Here is an 18476-nt window from a genome sequence, read left to right as displayed (position 1 = left end):
AAAGAATTCAGTTTGGTTCGGATAATCGTAATTTTTTTAATTTAGATTCCAAAAATCATCATCAAAATACCATATTCCAAATCAAAATTTTGTCATTTTAAAGATCAAAGTACAGTTTTAACTATACTAACTTAAAGATTTTATAAATTGTAAAGAGCCAAAAATCAAAATTTCCCATTTTAGGCCCCCGGCCTAGACCCGGCATTGCTATTTATCAAATATTAAATTGCAATACTCTTCAAGTTTGTTATGTTCTAGTGACAAAAGACGAGATTTTCAAGCCATCAGTTTTGACAGGCACAAATTTCAATAACAGAAACCTGTATAAGTTAAGAACAGTTTACCCTTAAGTTTTGCCTAGGTTTACCATGGATAAGTTGCTCCCCTTGTCCTTCACCTTCCTTGTGTTCATTTTCATGGTGTTGAAACTATGGATGAGATCCAAAATAAAGGAGACACCCAAAAATCTACCTCCTGCACCATGGAAACTACCTATTATAGGGCACTTGCATCTTTTAATATTTGCACTTCCCCATCAGCGCTTGGCGGAATTAGCCAAAAGACATGGTTCCGTGATGCAACTACAACTTGGTGAATTATCACACGTTATTGTTTCTTCTTCAGAGGCTGCTAAAGAAGTGATGAAAACACATGATATCAATTTTGCTAACAGGCCCTTTCTCCTTGGTGCAGAAATCGTATTATACAATCTTTCAGATATTGCTTTTGCACCATATGGAAGCTGTTGGAGGCAACTTCGAAAAGTTTGCACATTGGAGCTGCTCAGTGTGAAACGTGTACAATCATTCCGTTCAGTCAGAGAAGAGCAGGTGTCAAGTTTAATTAGATCCATCTTTTCTAAGACAGGAAAGGAAATCAACCTTGGAGAAATGTTATGCAATTTATCATATAACATCATTTTAAGGACTGCTTTCGCAGGAAGGTGCAAGAAACACGAAGCATTCATTTCATTTCTAAAGAAATTCGTGGAAGCTATGGCTGGTTTTAATATTGCTGATCTGTTTCCATCCATCAAATTTCTTCCGGATCTCAGTGGGATGAGAGCCGAACTTGAGAGGTTTCACCATGATATAGACACAATGCTTGAGAGCATCATTCAAGAACATAGAGATAGCAGTGCAAATCCGGAGGACAGTGTTGATGTAACAGAGGATCTAGTTGATGTTCTTCTGAATCTTCAGGATCATGGAGGACTTGAGTTTCCCTTAACAATTAACAACATCAAAGCTGTTATCCTGGTTAGTGGTTTCATATATCATATCTTGCGTGTTTATATATGGGTTTATATAGTCCTATAAATTTAACATGCTCAAACATCAAATTACTTCAAACTTCAGGTTGATATCTTTGGGAAGCAAGATTTATTCAGTGTCCAAATATATGACTCCTTGCTTCTTTTAGTTGCTTGAAAACTGTAAAAAGATGTTTTGCACCGTAACTAAGTAGAACATCATTTCAGGATATTCTCTTGGGTGGAACTGAGACATCTGCAACTCTAGCAGAATGGGCAATGTCGGAAATGATGAAAAATCCTAGGATCCTTGGAAAAGCACAAGCCGAGGTGAGGGAACTCTATGACAAAACAGGGGATGTTAACGAGTCAAACCTTCATGAACTGAAGTACTTGAAGCTGGTTATAAAGGAAACTCTAAGATTACACCCTCCTCTACCTTTGCTAATTCCAAGAGAAAATAGTGAGAGATGTGAGATTAATGGATATGAGATACCAGCCAAAACCAGAGTGATCGTTAATGCATGGGCAATTGGAAGAGATTCCAACTGCTGGAATGAAGCCGAGAGGTTCTATCCAGAGAGATTCATCGATGGTTCAGTTGACTATAAAGGGGCTAACTTCGAATTTATTCCCTTTGGTGCTGGAAGGAGGATATGTCCTGGCATGTCATATGGCATGGCTGTTGTCGAGCTTTCCCTTGCAAAATTACTATCCCATTTTGATTGGAAACTCCCTAATGGAATGAAAAATGAGGATCTAGACATGACTGAGGCTTTTGGTGCTTCTGTTGGAAGAAGAAGCGAGCTCTACCTTATTCCCACTCCGCATCACTTAAGAATGACAGTGGAGCGGGACGGGAGTTAATATTACTAAACCCATTCACTTTTTCAAAAATAAATCTACTCCATTCGAAACGGATCAATATAAAATTTATCGAATGGTTCGGATTTTGTTATCCCTATAATCACCTACCACCATGTGTTAAATAATTAGAATGTATGTATTCCACATGGCAGTGAAAAGATTGTGAAATCACATTCCAAAATGGGAGTTGTTGCTTCCTTTTTTTTAATTCGTGTTTGAATGATGTTCCCTTTAATTTTTACCCTGAGATAGGAGCATATTGAAAAGACAAGTGTGCTCACAATGTATTCCGCTGTTTAATTTGAAATGTTATGTTGTTTCTCTTAGATTAGGTTGGCAACTGAGCAATATAGATTTGGGTAAATAATGGTAGTTGGGGGAATCCAGAAACTTTGCATTTACGTTTAGCCGCCTCGAAATTCTAAATTTTGGGATGTGATTGGTTGAAGGTAAAAGTTCTACTATCATGAAGTATTAAATAGAGCAAGGTTCAATTGAATAATTAGACCAAAATGTGTTTATGCTAGTGGATTTATATGTCATCATTCATGTTGATACGGTTTAGTTAAGCTTAATGATAAGTTAATTATGGTTTAACTAAAAATGTCTTAATATTTACAAGAAAACCAAACTATGTAAGTTAAAATAATAAAACAAAAGATGATATTTTCCATCGTCTTCATCATCTTTATCTTCCATGGCCGAATGTTGAGAGAAAAAAATAGGGTTTTCATTTTTCAACCTTTAAGCTTTAATTGGTAAGTGATTTCTAACTCGTTTCTTGTAATTTTTATGTTTTTGGAATATCAAGAACTTGATTTAGCTAGTCCGGGGACTATTTCGTGAAACGGATAAAGATTTTGAAATTTGCTATTAAAGAGTTTTAGGTTTTTTTGAAGTTTGATGATAGATTTATAAGCTTAATAGTTAAATAAGACTATTTTGTAAGGTGATTTTCATTGATTTTAAAGTTTAAAGACTAAGTTGTTAAAATAGTAAAGTTACATGAAATTCTTGTGAAAAATGATAAATGTGGGCTGTATAGGGACTATAGGAAATCCAGCTAGCATGGTTTGGGATAAATTCTATTCGATTTGAAAGTTTTGGGTTTGAGAATTAAATTGCATAAAGGATAAAATTTGGAGTAGTTTTGTAAAATGGTAATAAAAGGGCTTATATGCATAATTTTAATTGTTTAAGTTGTTTTAAATGGTTAATTGAATTAAAATTATTATTTAGATCAAGAAACGAATCAATTGGGCAATAATTGTGGAAAGGAAAAATTAGCAGAGTAAACATCGACATCGCGTTCGTAGCCGTTTTTTATTAGGTAAGTTCGTACATTGGTTGAACTAGTTAGTTGTTATTTTTCTAATTTATTAACTATTATGTATGTTGTGAATGATTTTAATTGCTTGATATATGGTAAATGGTGAATTGAACTAAATTGCAATGTTAGCTAAGTTGATGGTTATGTTTGAAAATGAGAAACTATATGGATGAGTTCTTGTGATGAAATAGTGTGTATGGATATGAAATGTGGCCTGTATGAACCTTGTGAATGCTTAGAATACAAAAGACATGTCATTAGAGTTATTATTGTTTCGAGTGTTGGTCTTGGATGTCCTACTGATGCCTAAGGTCCTGCATATCCGATGTTACTTCATTTGGTTCATCAAGTGATTATATGAAATTGTTACATGAAAATAGATATATGAAAGGAGACTTTTGATATGAATATTTGAAACGAAATGTGAAATGTGAAATGAATATGTGATGGCCGAATTGAGTTTTAAATGTGTTTACTTGTATATGCTTCGTGTCATGATAAGGTTACATGTTTCATATTATATGAACTCACTAACTTTGTGAGACTTGTGATGTGTATAAGAAATAAATGAACTGATCATGACCTTGATTGTGAATTAAATTGTGAAATGTTTAAGTTAAGTTCCTTACAGTAAGTTAAAGTTTATTTTTAATATGAACTTACTAAGCAATGATTTTCTCACGTCCGTTGTGTTTGATTTCTTATAAATTATCAGTAGTTTGGTCAGTTGGAAGTTCAAGTCGGAGCTCACACTATTCGTTCAACGACTCAGTAGAAAATTTGATCATTTTGGTTTAGGTTATAAATAGTATGTACTAAAAAGAGTAAAGAATTGATTCATTCCAAAGCCAAGTCAGCCCAAATATTTATACACAATTCTAGTGCTAAAATTTAGCTAAAATCAAACCTTCAATCTTTCAATCTATCCTTCCTCTTTACTTTTTGTTCTAATTTAGCCCTATTTTTATAAGAATTTGAATTTAACATACCAACTTCATTCCTGATAAGAAAAACTCAAATTTAATAACATTTTATTCGATAATTAGCCAAAAATAAATATATTAAAAAGACAAATTTTGCTATCAATGGGGTTTCAAACAAAAGATTAAAGCAAATTGGCTTTTATATGTTTGAGACTTTTTGTTATGAATGATTAATGGGATTTTAATAAAAGAATTTAGTTTGGTTCGGATAATCGTAATTTTTTTAATTTATATTCCAAACATCATCAAAATACCATATTCCAAATCAAAATTTTGTCACAATTTTAACTATACTAACTTAAAGATTTTATAAATTGTAAAGAGCCAAAAATCAAAATTTTCCATTTTAGGCCCCCGGCCTAGCCCCGGCCTTGCTATTTATCAAATATCAAATTGCAATACTCTTCAAGTTTGTTATGTTCTAGTGACAAAAGACGAGATTTTCAAGCCATCAGTTTTGACAGGCACAAATTTCAATAACAGAAACCTGTATAAGTTAAGAACAGTTTACCCTCAAGTTTTGCATAGGTTTACCGTGGATAAGTTGCTCCCCTTGTCCTTCACCTTCCTTGTGTTCATTTTCATGGTGTTTAAACTATGGATGAGATCCAAAATAAAGGTGTCACTGAGATTTTATTACATGTTCCCACTCGCCAGCACATTCCATCTTGGAGGATTCCTTTTGAAGCCCAAATACTTCACCAAGTATATGAAGGTATTCTCTCTAATTTTGCATTTAGAAAGTCAGTTTCAGGATAGTATTTAGCTTTTAATGAACGAGCTAACAAAGAATTCGAATAATTAATTAATCGTCGTCCTTATTTTGCAAGTAACAAAATATTGAATTTTGCTAAACATCGAAACCTAAGACCACCATTTTCCTTTAAATCGCACAGTTTTCTCCATTCACACCAATGAATACCTCTCTTCCCATGCCCTTTTTGCCACCAGAACTTTGCAGTTATGCCTTCTATTTCATTACAAAGAGAGATTGGAAGTAAAGAAACAAGTCATCGTATAAGTCAGAATAGCCTGTTAATTTGATTTTATAAAAATTTCTTTAACTCCTTAAGAAAGAAACCTGGTGCTCCAGCTATCAATTTTACATCTCATCCGATCCTTGAGCAGTTGAAAGGCCTCTTTCTTCCCCTTACCAACCAAATTAGGAAGCCCCAAATACTTTTCGGGTTTGTAGAAACGCGGACATGTAAGATTTACGCTATTGCCTGTTTAGTCTGCTCAGAAGTATTCAAACTATAGAAAATAGTTGATTTTTCATAATTTATACATTGACCCAAAACTTCCTCATACTCTTGGAGTAGTCATTTAAGAACATTCACCCCCTACGAAAATAATACAATCATTAACAAACAAGAGATATGAAATTTTGTCCTCGTCTGCTCACTTTGACCCCTCCCAACTCTCCTTCCCTTTTTGCCAATTTCATCAAGGAAGACAAACTTTCACTGTAAATCAGAAATAGATAAGGGCTTAATGGGCCCCCTTGTCTTAACCCTCTTGTGGGGAAGAATTTGTCTTTTTTTTTTGTTAATCATACTGGAGTACGAAATCGAGCTAATACACTTTATAATAAAATTCACTCAAACTCTATCAAAGCCCATCTTCAGTATCATATGTTGTAAAAAATCCCCCAATCAACTCGATCATAAGCTTTGCTCATATCTAATTTCAAGGTGAAAGAGCCTTTTCCCTTTTTTTTTTTTTGCTTGAAAGAGTGTGACTTCAAAAGCAAGAAGGACATTATCAATTATCATATGCCCTTGGACAAACGCACTTTGGACCTCGTCAATGCAATAATCTACAACTTGTTGGAATCGATTCGCAATAGTTTTAGAAATGAATTTATATATAACCGTGCAAAGACTTATAGGCCTAAAATTATTCACATTCAATGACTAAGCAATTTTAGGAATAAGAAAAATATTATTAGCATTAAACTGTTCCATATTCATACCTTCATTTAGAACTCCAAGGTAGAATTCGCTTACATCTCTTCCGACAATATTCCAATTTTTTTGGAAAAATAGCGCTGGGAATCCGTTAGAACCAGCAGCTTTTGTTAGACCCATTGATTTGAATGCTGAAACCACCTCATAATCTATATAATTGGCCAATAGTATCTGATTCATTTCTGTTGTTATACAAGAATCCGCTCCTGGCAGAATGTGTTCCATATTACCCACTCCTATTGATGCAAAAATATTAGTAAAGTATTTGCGTGTAAATTCTTGCACTTCAGTTTTTGACATGGCTACATTACCTACTTCATCCATTAGATTCGAGATACGATTTGAATATCTTATTTGGGATGAAAAATTGTGAAAGAATTTGATGTTTTATATCGAAATTGTGAAAGAATTATGAAAGAAATTGTGAATATCTTCCATTTTCAATTTGTCCTAGCTCTTTGCTCCCAATAAACTTATTCCTTCTCAATCTCCATATTAAGATGGATTTCTATATCGATTATCTCAGCCAATGTATCATCATCCCTGTCAAGTTCCAGCAACTGACCCAGCTTGCCTTGCAAGCCTTTATAAACTTTGGTTCGCTTGCTTTTTATACCCTTTGCCCATCATTTTAGCCTAGCTGAAAGCACTTCAAGTTTCTCCAGAACAGAACCAGAATTCAACTCCCAAATACACCTTACTTTCTCTTCATAGGATTCCTCCAAGACCTACCACAATTCATAATTAAAATTCTTTCGACTTCTCTGCTGATTCTCTTGATAAGTTTTGATTAGAAGGGGGTCGTGCTCGGAAAAAGAATGAAGTAAGTGGTTTATTGAAAAATCTGGGAACAAATCAAACCACTCAACATTAGCCACCCCTATTAAGTCATTCTCGAATATTAGCTTCAAGAAGGTTACCCCTTTCTCAAGTGAATTGAGGTCCAGCATACCCTACATCCATTAATCAACAATCATCAAGCATTCTACAAAAACATTCCATCCATCTTTCATCTCTTGGCACCCTACCAAATTTCTCGAAAGAATATAAAATTTCATTGAAATGTCCACATACAAGCCATGGCAAGTCTTAATTATGACTTAAACTTTGTAATAAATTCCACCCTTCCTCTCTAAAGTGCACATCTAGGATTCCATAGAACCGGTTAATCTCCATTTTCTACCATTGTCATCTATCAAAATTTCAGCATCAATGTGATTCTGAGAATAACTTCGCAGTTGAACCAATTCAATTTCGTTCCAAGCTAAACTAAGCCCACCTCTCGTTCTATTTGTTGAAACATCAGTTCCATTAGAAAATATACATTGCTTTCAGACCCACTCCATTCGAACACTATTCAACTTAATCTCCATTAAGAAGATAATTTGGAGATTGCAGATCTTTAGCATGTGCCGAAGTCTTCGAATCGTCTGCGTACTCCCTAATCCGTGGACATTCCAACTTATCATTTTCATGGTTCAAGGTCAGCAGGCCTCCTGGTCTCCGCCAATATAAGAAGGGAGCAAATATTATGTTGTTCATTCGTGGTCTTTAGCGAATCTTCCATTCCCGAAATGCTAGAGTCCAAAAAGACTATCGTGGGCCTTTTTTTTGTCCAACTGTGCAACAGGGCTTTCCTCAAGATCATGGTCCATTTCAAATTGGCTTACATCATTAAAAGATCCCATGAAATTTATTTCCATTTTTTTAGGAAATCACTCCAAATTAAATCCCAAGATTGGATTTATTTTCTTCCTTAAATCTCTCCTAACATCCTCCCTTTGATTTCTCCCCAAATCATAGCTTGTCAAATTTCTTCCCCAAAATTCGTCATCCCTTACCTTCCGAAGCCAGATACTATTCTCAACCACAACTCTTCTAGATTATGTTTTCAAATTTGAGTTCCATCCCAACTCCAAAACCTCATCCCCTTTTGTTAATTGGACAAGGCAAAATTTATCATTATGTCCCAACCACCCTCAAAGAAAATAAAGTAAAGTCAACCTCTCATATCGAAGGGAGACATAAGTTAAATTTGATTAGGATAACATGATCTTCTTTCTTCTTTTCAATGGCTTCTTGGTATCCACCTCTACTTCAAAATGCAAGAAACTCATGAATCCTCTACTCAGAGGTTTCACATCATACTTAGCAAAACATCCAACAAATTTTCCCAATTTTTTTACCACACTTTTCGAAAAGAAACCAGGGGGAAGATCATGAACCTGAATCCAGAAAGGTGAAAATACCAGAGAAACTTGCATCAGGTCTTCATTATTCTCTAAACAATGATGAATCAACAAGTGGTTATTGACAGTCTATAGGGCCTCTTCCATTACACACTTGATATCCATCTCATGGAAAAACTTGAAAAGAAACTTTTTTTCTCCCAAATTTGATATTAGTACTCCCCTTAAGGGATGCCAAAGATTTGCCATAGTATTTTTCATAGCCGGAAAATGAACAATACACGCTGTTAAGAAATAACCAACCAAACATAACTTGTAAGTCGATTTTTGTGCCTCCCAATCTATTGGCAACGAAATTCCAACATCTTCTTCATCTTTAAGATTTAAAGCCTTCCATTTCCTTCTCCATCTTGTCTTCTCGCCAGAACTAATGTAAAGAAAACTTAAAAAAGACGAAACAAAACTTTAAAAAAAAAAACACAAGAATACCAAAAGATAAAATAAAACCAAACGTGCTACCAAGAGCAGACTTTTTATCCTTGGGTGAGCTTCTTAGTATGAACTTTTCATGAGCTTTCATAAAACACAAAACTTTTAATCAATTATTCCTATAAGCTTCTAGCAAGTACAAAATCCATCAACTATTTACTCAAATTCCTAATAAAATCATAATTTTCTAATCAAATACTCAAAGTCCTATTGGAAACCTAACTTTGTAAAAATTCTTAAAAAAATTGTAAAAATTCTTAATTATAAATCATAAAAATTGTAAAATTATTTTTTTGGCATTATAAATATTACAATTTTTATTTAACAATTTTTTTACATTTTTTAAAGAATTTTTACAAAGTGGGGTTTCCAATAGGATTTTGAGTATTTCGTTAGAAAATTGTGATTTTTAATTAGGAATTTGAGTAAATAGTCTGATTTTGGTAGTTGTTAGAGAATGTTGTTATATATGAGATATATTGTAATTTAGGGTGTTAATTAAAAATTTTAAAATTTAGAATGCAAAAAAATAAAAACCTTAAAATTTTATGATTTTTACAAATTTTCATTAATGATTTTTCTTTTACAATTTTTACATTGTTTTATGAATTGAGCATCTGGATAGAAAATTGTGTTTTTCTTTCTCTAGAAATTTGAGTATTTGGTTCGCAAGAACACAATGCCACATGGGTGAAAACGCACTAGACACATTTTCACTAAAAGCCAATCCAATAAAGTGTGTTTTTACCCAACATATGTAAAAAAAAATCAAATCGTTGGATGTCAACAATTAAAAAACCAGGGCTCTTGATTTTTAACTGATGGCCCAATGGTTAAATAAATTTTAAATGAAAATATTTAATTTCAACGATGAAAGAAAAAAAGAAAAATTTCCCCAAAGTCCCTAAAATCCACTATATATACCCAAACCAAATTTAATGTTTTCTCACTCCATTCAATCAATACCAAATTTAATTTTCATTCTCAAAATTCATTTCCTCTCAATTTTCTATCTCAATTCCTAAATGGATTACAAAATATTATTCTATCTCAAAATCTATTTCGTGCCTTGATTTTCATCATCTCAAATATCTCCAAGTAATTAACATAAGGTAACTTACATTTTTAAAGTGTTTAACATTTTTAATAATAGAATTAAGTTGTTTGCATCTACCAATATAGGAAAATTATTTTAATATTATTTTTTGGTCTACATTATGATAGAAATGTTATATGAAAATTTTGTAAAGAAATTTTACCGATTTCATATTTAATTTGATATAAAGGACCAAATTGCATAAAGTGCAAAAGTTGAAGTATAGTAACTAAAGGAATCAAATAGCTATGAAATTCAAAATTTGAGGTCCTTTTATGAAAAATATTAGAAGAGTTAGTAGATAAACATGATTATTCATCATTGGAAAATTCAATAAAGAAAAGGATGAAATTGGAAAGTAAAAGATAAAAAGATGATAAATAATAAAATAAAACAAAATATCATCATTTTATCATCTTTCCTAAAAATAAGACATGGAAACCCTAGCCATGGTTATGGAGTTTTGAGAAAGCTTACTTGGCTTAATTGGGTAAGCATTCTTGTCCCATTTTTAATGATTTTTATGTTTCCAAGATCGTAATAGCTTAATCTAGGTATCTCGAGGATTAATTTATCAAAGTACTAGGGTTTTTACATGGATGAGTATGTAAGAATTAGAAGTTTTATGGTAGAAAATGAAATGTTGTTGATAGATAAACAACTTTTGTAAATATAATTTTGATTAAAATTTGATTTAAGGACTAAATTGAAAAGATGTAAAATTTATAGAAAATTTCTAAATTATATGAAATACATGAGCTTCTATTGTTACATGTAAAAATCGGCTAGGCTTGGAATAAGGATTAAATTGCATGAATTTTATTTTCCGAGCCTAGGGATGAAATCATAATTAACTAAAAGTATAGGGGCAAAATGTAATTTTTCCAAAGATGTGAATTGAATTGAATATAAATTGATGTTAAATTCATTCGGATAGATCGAATACAAGGTTAGATCGTGGAAAAGAGAAAGTACGGATTAGTAGCTTTTGTGTACACGAACATTGTTGAGATAAGTTCGTGTAATAAATTGTATATTTATATGTTTGAATTGAATGTTATGTATGTAAAATGTATAAAATTTTCATGTATAAGAATGAATCACATATCCGATAATGTTTGACAAGAGTTAAGTCTCGTTTGAACAAACGAAATTCGATGGATACAGGGTTCCTGAATTGGTTGTGGTCTTGCATACGTTGTAGACACACCACAGCTCGCAAGAGCATCCCGTTAATAGCTCTTATGAGCATCCCAATTTGGTTGTGATCTTGCATATGTTGCGGACACACCGTAGCTCTTATGAGTGTCCTGTTAATTGGCTCTTCGGAGCTTCCCGATAATTAGCTCTTATGAGCTTCCTGATTAATAGCTCTCCGGAGCTTCCCGATTAAAGGCTCTTTCATAAACCTTCCAATTAATGGCTCTCTGGAGCTTACCTATATACGGCTCGCACGAGCTTCTTGATTAGTTAATTGGCTCACATGAGCTTCCCGTTATATGGCTCGGAAGAGCTTCTCGTTTATATGCTCTTATGAGCATTCCTGAATATGAATTGATGGGTAATATATGAATTGACGGATTACAGTTTTATACACTTCGTGTGTACTACCCATGTATCCATCGATAATTTAAAGAGTTCAATGGATAAAGTTCTAAAACGAGATAATATGGATTCAAAATGAATTTATTACCCAAATATATCTGAAATATAAGGAAATGATTTGTACATGTTATATGGACACATGATATGGAAAATTTATGTATATGACAATTTGATTATTATTGAGCTCATTTATACTTCTTGATATTTCTATGAAATACATGTAACGCCCCAAAAATATGGGGTCTTTAAATTTTTTATATTTGATGCAAGTAGCTTGTTTGCTTTAATGGCTAAGTGAATTGAGTGTGTTTGGGAGTGTGTGAAAAGTCCTAGGATCAAACCTAGACTCTAGCGAAATTTTGTTTTTTTTTCTTCTTAAGGGAACCTTAAAGCTGGCCTGAAGGCCCTAAGAATAGTTCTTGGAGAAAAATGGAGCATAAGATGAGCTTGTGGCCCAGTGGCAGTGGCGTGATTAATGTGGCAAGGGAGCTTGAGTTTGAATCCCTTGAATAGCAAAGCAGTATTTATTTTACTCATTGGCAACATGAAAAGTAGAGTTGGATTGAGACTCTACATGGTGGAGTTTGAATTTAGTCATGGAGAGTTGTGGGAGAAAATTTAAGAGGCGGTTATAGAGGAAATGGTGGAGATAATCAATGAGTTGAGGTGAGTGGGGAGGTTGTGCCGAATGGGACTCTTGTTTGTGCAAAATTCGGCTAGAGGGGGTTTGGGGAGTATTTCGGCATTTGAGAAGCCTTGGGTGACTGAGTTTTCTTTGCTCTCCAATCTTACCATTCAGGTTTTATTTCTTTTTGTTCGATTTTTTTTTTTGCGTTTAGTTTCTGAGATAACCAAGTAGCTATCATCTCTTCTTTTCTTTCAATTGCGAAAAAGATAACATCTTTTGGGGTCTTCATTTTTTGCTAAAAACTGAAACCTTCTCCATTTATCTTCTCTATCAAAACTGAATGCACCTCCACCTCAACCGAATTCTTCAAGGTAGGTCTTCTTCTATGCTTGTCCGATTGTGCCTAAGCCTCTCTAACCAAATTCGTCATCCACAATTTAGGGTGCTAAGTTGCCAGAAGAGAAAGGAAATTTCTCTAGGGCGTGGAGGCATTTCAAATCTCTTTCATCAACCGGTTGGATCATTAAGGGTAAGTTGATAGGTAAGCCTTTTATGCCGTGAACTTTCATGTGGAATAATTCTTAAGTAACCTTATCGTTCAATAACTATCGTTGTTTGATCAGATAATCATCAAAAGGGGGAACCGTGCCTCGATCAAGAATCGTAAAAGATTAGGTCATAGTTCTTATAATCGTGGTAAGTGGTATTGGTTTAAGCGTGGGTTAAGTATTGGGAAATACCGTTGATTGAAGGATTGATTGAGTGTGTAAATCTATGTAGGTTGGTGGCAAGAGGGTGTTTCGCAAAGCTTTCACAAACAGGTGTGTAATCACATTATTTTCTGTTAAGAATCGGCAAAAGCTGGAAAACTGAAACTTTGGCATCTGAGTGTGCAATCGCTCGTGTGAAAAAAAAATCGAGCCCACAACCGAAAGCGGTAGACTGATGAGGCCACCACAAGTGTTTTCGTGCACTTGGGCCGTTATGGGCCCTAATGGGCTCTTGGGCCCACACGAATAAAAATTACCAAAATACCCTCGATGGGTAAATTACCAAAATACCCTCGATGTGTAAATTACCAAAATACCCTCAATGGGTAAATTACAGAAATACCCTCAATAGGTAAATTACTGAAATACCATCGATGGGTAAATTATCGAAATACCCTCGATGGGTAAATCACAGAAATACCCTCAATGGGTAAATTATCGAAAACCCTCGATGGGTAAATTGCCAAAATACCCTCGATGGGTAAATTACCAAAATACCCTCGATGGGTAAATTACCAAAATACTCTCAATAGGTAAATTACTAAAATACCCCCGATGGGTAAATTATCGAAATACCCCTGTAGGGTAAAATTATTGAAATACCTCCAGAAGGGTAGATTGACCGGTATACCCTAGTAAATGAAATTATTTGTATGGCTTTATGATATTTATTTAACTGATACTGAGTATGGCATATTGCATATACGTATAATTCGTGAGTATGACATATTTATTTAACACTGCATGGGTTGGGTTTCTGTTATGGAGGAAGTACTGTTTCTTGTGGCTCTGCCACAATCACTGTTACTGGTGGCTATGCCACATATACTGTACTGGCAGCTCGGCTGCGTTTTTATTGCTGGCAACTATGCTGCAATATTGGTGTATGGGCTGAGTGGGTCGACTTTGTCCCCATATGGTGTGTAGGGTTGGTACGGGTGGTGTGTTGGTCTGAATTGGGGTGGGTTTTGCATATTTGCACCATACTGATACTATAACAGGCTTAGGCCCACACTGTTATTATGTTGGGCTAAGGCCCACACTGTTCTGATATTGTATTGGGCTAAAGCCCACACTGATACTGGAAATGGCTTAGGCCTAGTTTGTTACTGCATGATAGGGGATTACACACTGAGTTCTCGTAACTCACCCTTTTCTTCTAACTGTGCAGGTAATCCCCAACCTTAGTTGATTTGGAGCTGCGAGGGACTCGGAGGTGGCCACACATTCGCTAGTATTTTTATTCTAGACTGATTTCTTTTAAAGTTTACTTTGGGTTGTTTTTTATGTAATAAGGCCTCTAGTATTTTAATTTTCTTTAAAATGGGTTTATTTATTTATTTTGAACTGCTTAACGGGTACAAATAAGTTTTCATAATAAACACTATTTTTTTTTCAAGACAAACACATATTTTCAACTTCAAAATAACCTTAAATGAAGTAGCTTCTGCTAATTTTAAACCTCCAATAACAAACCGTTTTACCGCATGGTGGTTTTATAACGTACCAAATGATTTTAAGAGGTAAGAATAAATTGGATTTTTACCAAACGATTTTCTTCATTAGACTTCGATTTTAGAAGAACACTTCTATGTGACATGTCAGATTCGGCCGTAACGTCTAGGCCAAGTTTGGGGTGTTACAATACATGACTAACATGATGGATGAGGATGTGTGTTAGGCAATTGCACAAATTGGTTTGAGTATATTTAGTTTGCTTACCTTAAATGATAAATGGTAAGTTAAATTTCATGTTATACAAACTTACTAAGCTTTAAAGCTTGCTTTGTTTCACTGTCCCTATTTTATAGTAATTCAAAAGCTCATTGGATTGGAAGCTTGGAGGAGATATCTCACACTATCCATTGATTCATTTCAGTATAAATAGAAATTTTATTTTGGTTATAATGGCGTGTATAGGTTAATTAGCCAATGTTGGCATGTAAATGTTTGGGTTGTAATGAGCCATTGGAATGGCTTGAGTTGGACATATTTTGATGTGTATATATGTGTGATCTTATCATGCTTGTTGTGTGGTTGATATGGTTGAGTGATGGATAATCTATTGATATGCTGATGATTGAATTGAGCTAGTATGTTTGATATAAATAAGCATACATGTGATTTTGATCAATTTGGTAAGCTAGATATTTGATTATATATGATGATATGTCATGCACAAGACTTAGTCTTGGCTTGATTTAAATGTCTTGTATTGGCTTGTGAATGTGTTAAAGTGTTAATGTAGGCAGAAGGCAAATTTTGGGTGAGAAATGTGGCTTGGAAATGGCCTATTTTTGTCCACACAGGCAGAGACATGGGCCAGTGTCTCAGCCGTGTGTGACACACAGCCTAGCACATGAGCGTGTGTTTTGGCCGTGTGTCCCCTACATCTTAAAATTTTCAAAACAAAATGCTCAAAATTGATCACACGGCCTAACACACGGGCATATGGCTTGGCCGTGTGACCCCTGCACCTATTTAATGCAAGTCAGTATGCTCACATGGCCTAGCACACGGGCGTGTGGCTTGACAATGTGACCCAAGTCAGAATGCTCCCAATTTTGGACACAGTCTGGGACACGGTCGTGTGGCCTATTTTGAATGCCCACACGACATGAGACATGGGCATGTCTCTTGACCATGTGAGTCATACGGGCTGACCACATGGGCGTGTGTCCCTTACACCTAGGTAAAATTTTGATGTTTTTAAAAAAATTTTGTGTACCCGATTTAGTCCCGACTTGATTCAAATGTATATTTTGGGCCTCGAGGGCTCATATAAGGGACATTATGATTGACATCTGATATGAATTATATATAATGTGAAATATCTGTTATATGATCTGTAATTTTCGGTAATACTCCGTAACCCTGTTCCAACGACAGATATGGGTTAGGGGTGTTACATGCAAGATTCTTACACACATCTCACACTTATCAGAGCTTTGTTGGAGAGATGAAAACTCCAAATACACATATTTTATCTTTCGTGCGATGACTGTATGATTACACTCAAAGATGTGACATTACAACTCAGTCTGCTAGTTCATGGGGTAGTCGTTATAGGATTAGTGCATGTTGCGGATTGGAGGCCAATTTGCCACCAGCTATTGGGCAAGGTGCCAAACAAGTTTAGTGGTAGTCGGATATATATAAAATGGCTAGAAGATAATTTATCACATCTCAACAACTCTTTTAGTGAGGTTGAAAAATAGCAATTTGCTCGAGTATTTATATTGAGGTTGATCGGGGGTTTCTAATGCCCAGATAAATCTCAAAATAAGGTACATTTGGCTTCTACAACTAATTGACCTAAAAGAAGCCGATCGGCTCAGTTGGGGATCAGGTGTCTTGGCTACATTGTACCGAAAGATGTGTCAGGCCACTATAACATCGAAAATTAATATTGGTGGATGTATACTCCTTCAGTCATAGGCATAGTACCGTTTACCATTTTTATATCCCCGAGTAAACTTTCTTCACCAGTTTCCACTTATAATAAGGTAAGATTCATTTAATAATATAGTTATCATATTATTGTTTTCATTATTATATTTTCGAAATAACATATTATTTGAACAGGTGGAACAATGACACAAACCATGTGGGTATGCCAAATGAGCTTCAAGATATCTGATTATTGTTAGTTCAACCGTCAGAAGCTGATTTAGTTTTTGAGTTTTTCAAAGATTTGAAATTTATTATTAGAGACATAATGAAATTTATAATTTCATACTGCAGTTTGAAAAGATGTCATACTCTGGTTCAAGAATTGAAGAATGCATCTCAGCTGAATTTTTGAAGAATCGTAATATCTGACATGTCAAAGTGCCATTGATAGTTTTTGCAATAGTTGAGATGTATGAATCTGATCAAGTGATATGCTAGTTTGACCTTGTGCAAAATATTTAGCCCTCACCTCAAAACCTCGATGAACTTCATAAGATTGACTTTTGGGGGAGAACCGATGAAGATTGATCTAGACTTCTGGGCACATAGGTATTTCTACCTATACACGAACAAATTGTCAGACTGGGTTTGGTGACGTCTTCGGATTACATAACATGATTTAGACTTAATGGTAAGTCATATCTATTGTCGGAAGAGGAAATGAGTAGACAAATACATTGTAGAAGGCTAACACGACCCTATATGAGGCGCTATCAAGGGTACATGCATCAAGTTCACCATTATCAACTCTAGCCCCAAATCTTATATTGATGGATGCACCTCTGGGTCAGTATGTTCATATTCTTCTTATTCATTTACTAACAATCCCATGTTTTTCACACAAGCACTGAATTATGCACCATCATCGATATATACCCTGTCATCCATTTCACCATCATACCATGCATCAACACCTTCCCCAAGAATAATTTTTACACCACCTCCATCTGCAAGAGCATATTATAGGCCAATGTCGTCAACAACACCATTGTATCTAGGATCGCCTATAATTTTAGCATTCTATGCACAATTGGGTAGTTTGATACCATATATTTCTCTATCGATAGTATCACAAAAACCACCGTAATCACTATTCTTCAGAGGCGAATCATCTTCGTAACCACCTACTAGTGCAACTGATGATATACGATGACAACCTAAGATGCAAAAGTCTAGCACGGAAAAACAAGATGAAGATGAAGATGAAGATAAAGATAACATTGGAGATAGAGATAGAGATGAAGATGATGATAATGGTGATGATGACGAAGATGGAGACAATGAAGATGATAATGAGCTGAAAGCCCAACAATGATGAATCCTCCTCATAATTGACACCCATCAAGTTGCGGCATGCATTTAGCTCAGAGATGATTTTTCATATTAAATTTGGTAAAAGCTTTTACTAATTTTTTTAACCGACGGTAGAAGCTCCCCTCAAAGCCTACCACAATCTTTGGGTCATTATCATCATCTTCCTTGCAAAGGCCACTTGATTTTGACCATTTCCGGTGATCATCACAAATAGCAGTAATGTTCATCTTCAACCCTAACTATGTTCCATCAAGGTCAGTTTGTCTTTAATTAATATGGTTGAGTATATTTTCCCTTATTTATTTGGTCTTGAATCATGACGCTAAATATTTTTGTTGTTCGACTCAACTTAGATGAATTACTTCTCTCGTCATACTCTCCTTTGTAGGTGATTTTTATTTCAATATAACATACCACCTTGAAATACAAGTCCAAAGTTTTGTAGTGCTGTTGATAGTAAGAGACAATAAGGGCAATAATGTTATTCTTTTAATCTTAAAACCGCACTTTCTTGTCATTGGAATATGATT

At 34.6% G+C, this 18476-nt stretch overlaps 1 protein-coding gene and 1 long non-coding RNA gene across 4 annotated transcripts; both read left to right on the top strand.

Moving 5' to 3' along the window:
• The first annotated feature begins 340 nt into the window (after positions 1–340).
• On the top strand, positions 341–2327 carry LOC107921099 (desmethyl-deoxy-podophyllotoxin synthase). Of its 2 annotated transcripts, XM_016850968.2 has the most exons (3): positions 341–591; positions 694–1259; positions 1481–2327. In XM_016850968.2, exons 1-3 carry the CDS (start codon positions 369–371, stop codon positions 2117–2119), a joined length of 1428 nt encoding a protein of 475 aa, XP_016706457.1. In that variant the 5' UTR covers positions 341–368; the 3' UTR covers positions 2120–2327. The 2 variants fall into 2 exon arrangements, with proteins under 2 accessions (XP_016706457.1, XP_016706456.1); XM_016850967.2 differs by having other exon boundaries at positions 341–1259.
• A 2540-nt stretch (positions 2328–4867) lies between these two features.
• Positions 4868–16786, top strand: LOC107921933 (uncharacterized). Of its 2 annotated transcripts, none has more exons than XR_005909293.1 (5): positions 4868–5147; positions 12851–12950; positions 13033–13105; positions 13190–13230; positions 14351–16786. It is a non-coding gene; the product is annotated as an uncharacterized lncRNA (long non-coding RNA). The 2 variants fall into 2 exon arrangements; XR_005909292.1 differs by having other exon boundaries at positions 12851–12938; positions 14351–15427.
• The last annotated feature ends 1690 nt before the right edge of the window (positions 16787–18476 follow it).

The sequence above is a fragment of the Gossypium hirsutum genome, chromosome D01 (genome assembly GCF_007990345.1).
Source record: "Gossypium hirsutum isolate 1008001.06 chromosome D01, Gossypium_hirsutum_v2.1, whole genome shotgun sequence".
Taxonomy (NCBI): domain Eukaryota; kingdom Viridiplantae; phylum Streptophyta; class Magnoliopsida; order Malvales; family Malvaceae; genus Gossypium; species Gossypium hirsutum.
Note: the sequence above shows the minus strand (reverse complement) of the source record. Positions and strands in the feature narration are given on the sequence as shown.

What these genes read in the sequence shown, in the direction of transcription:
- LOC107921099 (XM_016850967.2), top strand. Translation starts at nt 369, where the DNA reads ATGGATAAGTTGCTCCCCTTGTCCTTCACCTTCCTTGTGTTCATTTTC. An exon ending in ACATCAAAGCTGTTATCCTG is followed by an intron (nt 1,260 to 1,480) that starts GTTAGTGGTTTC and finishes ACATCATTTCAG; the next exon opens with GATATTCTCTTGGGTGGAAC.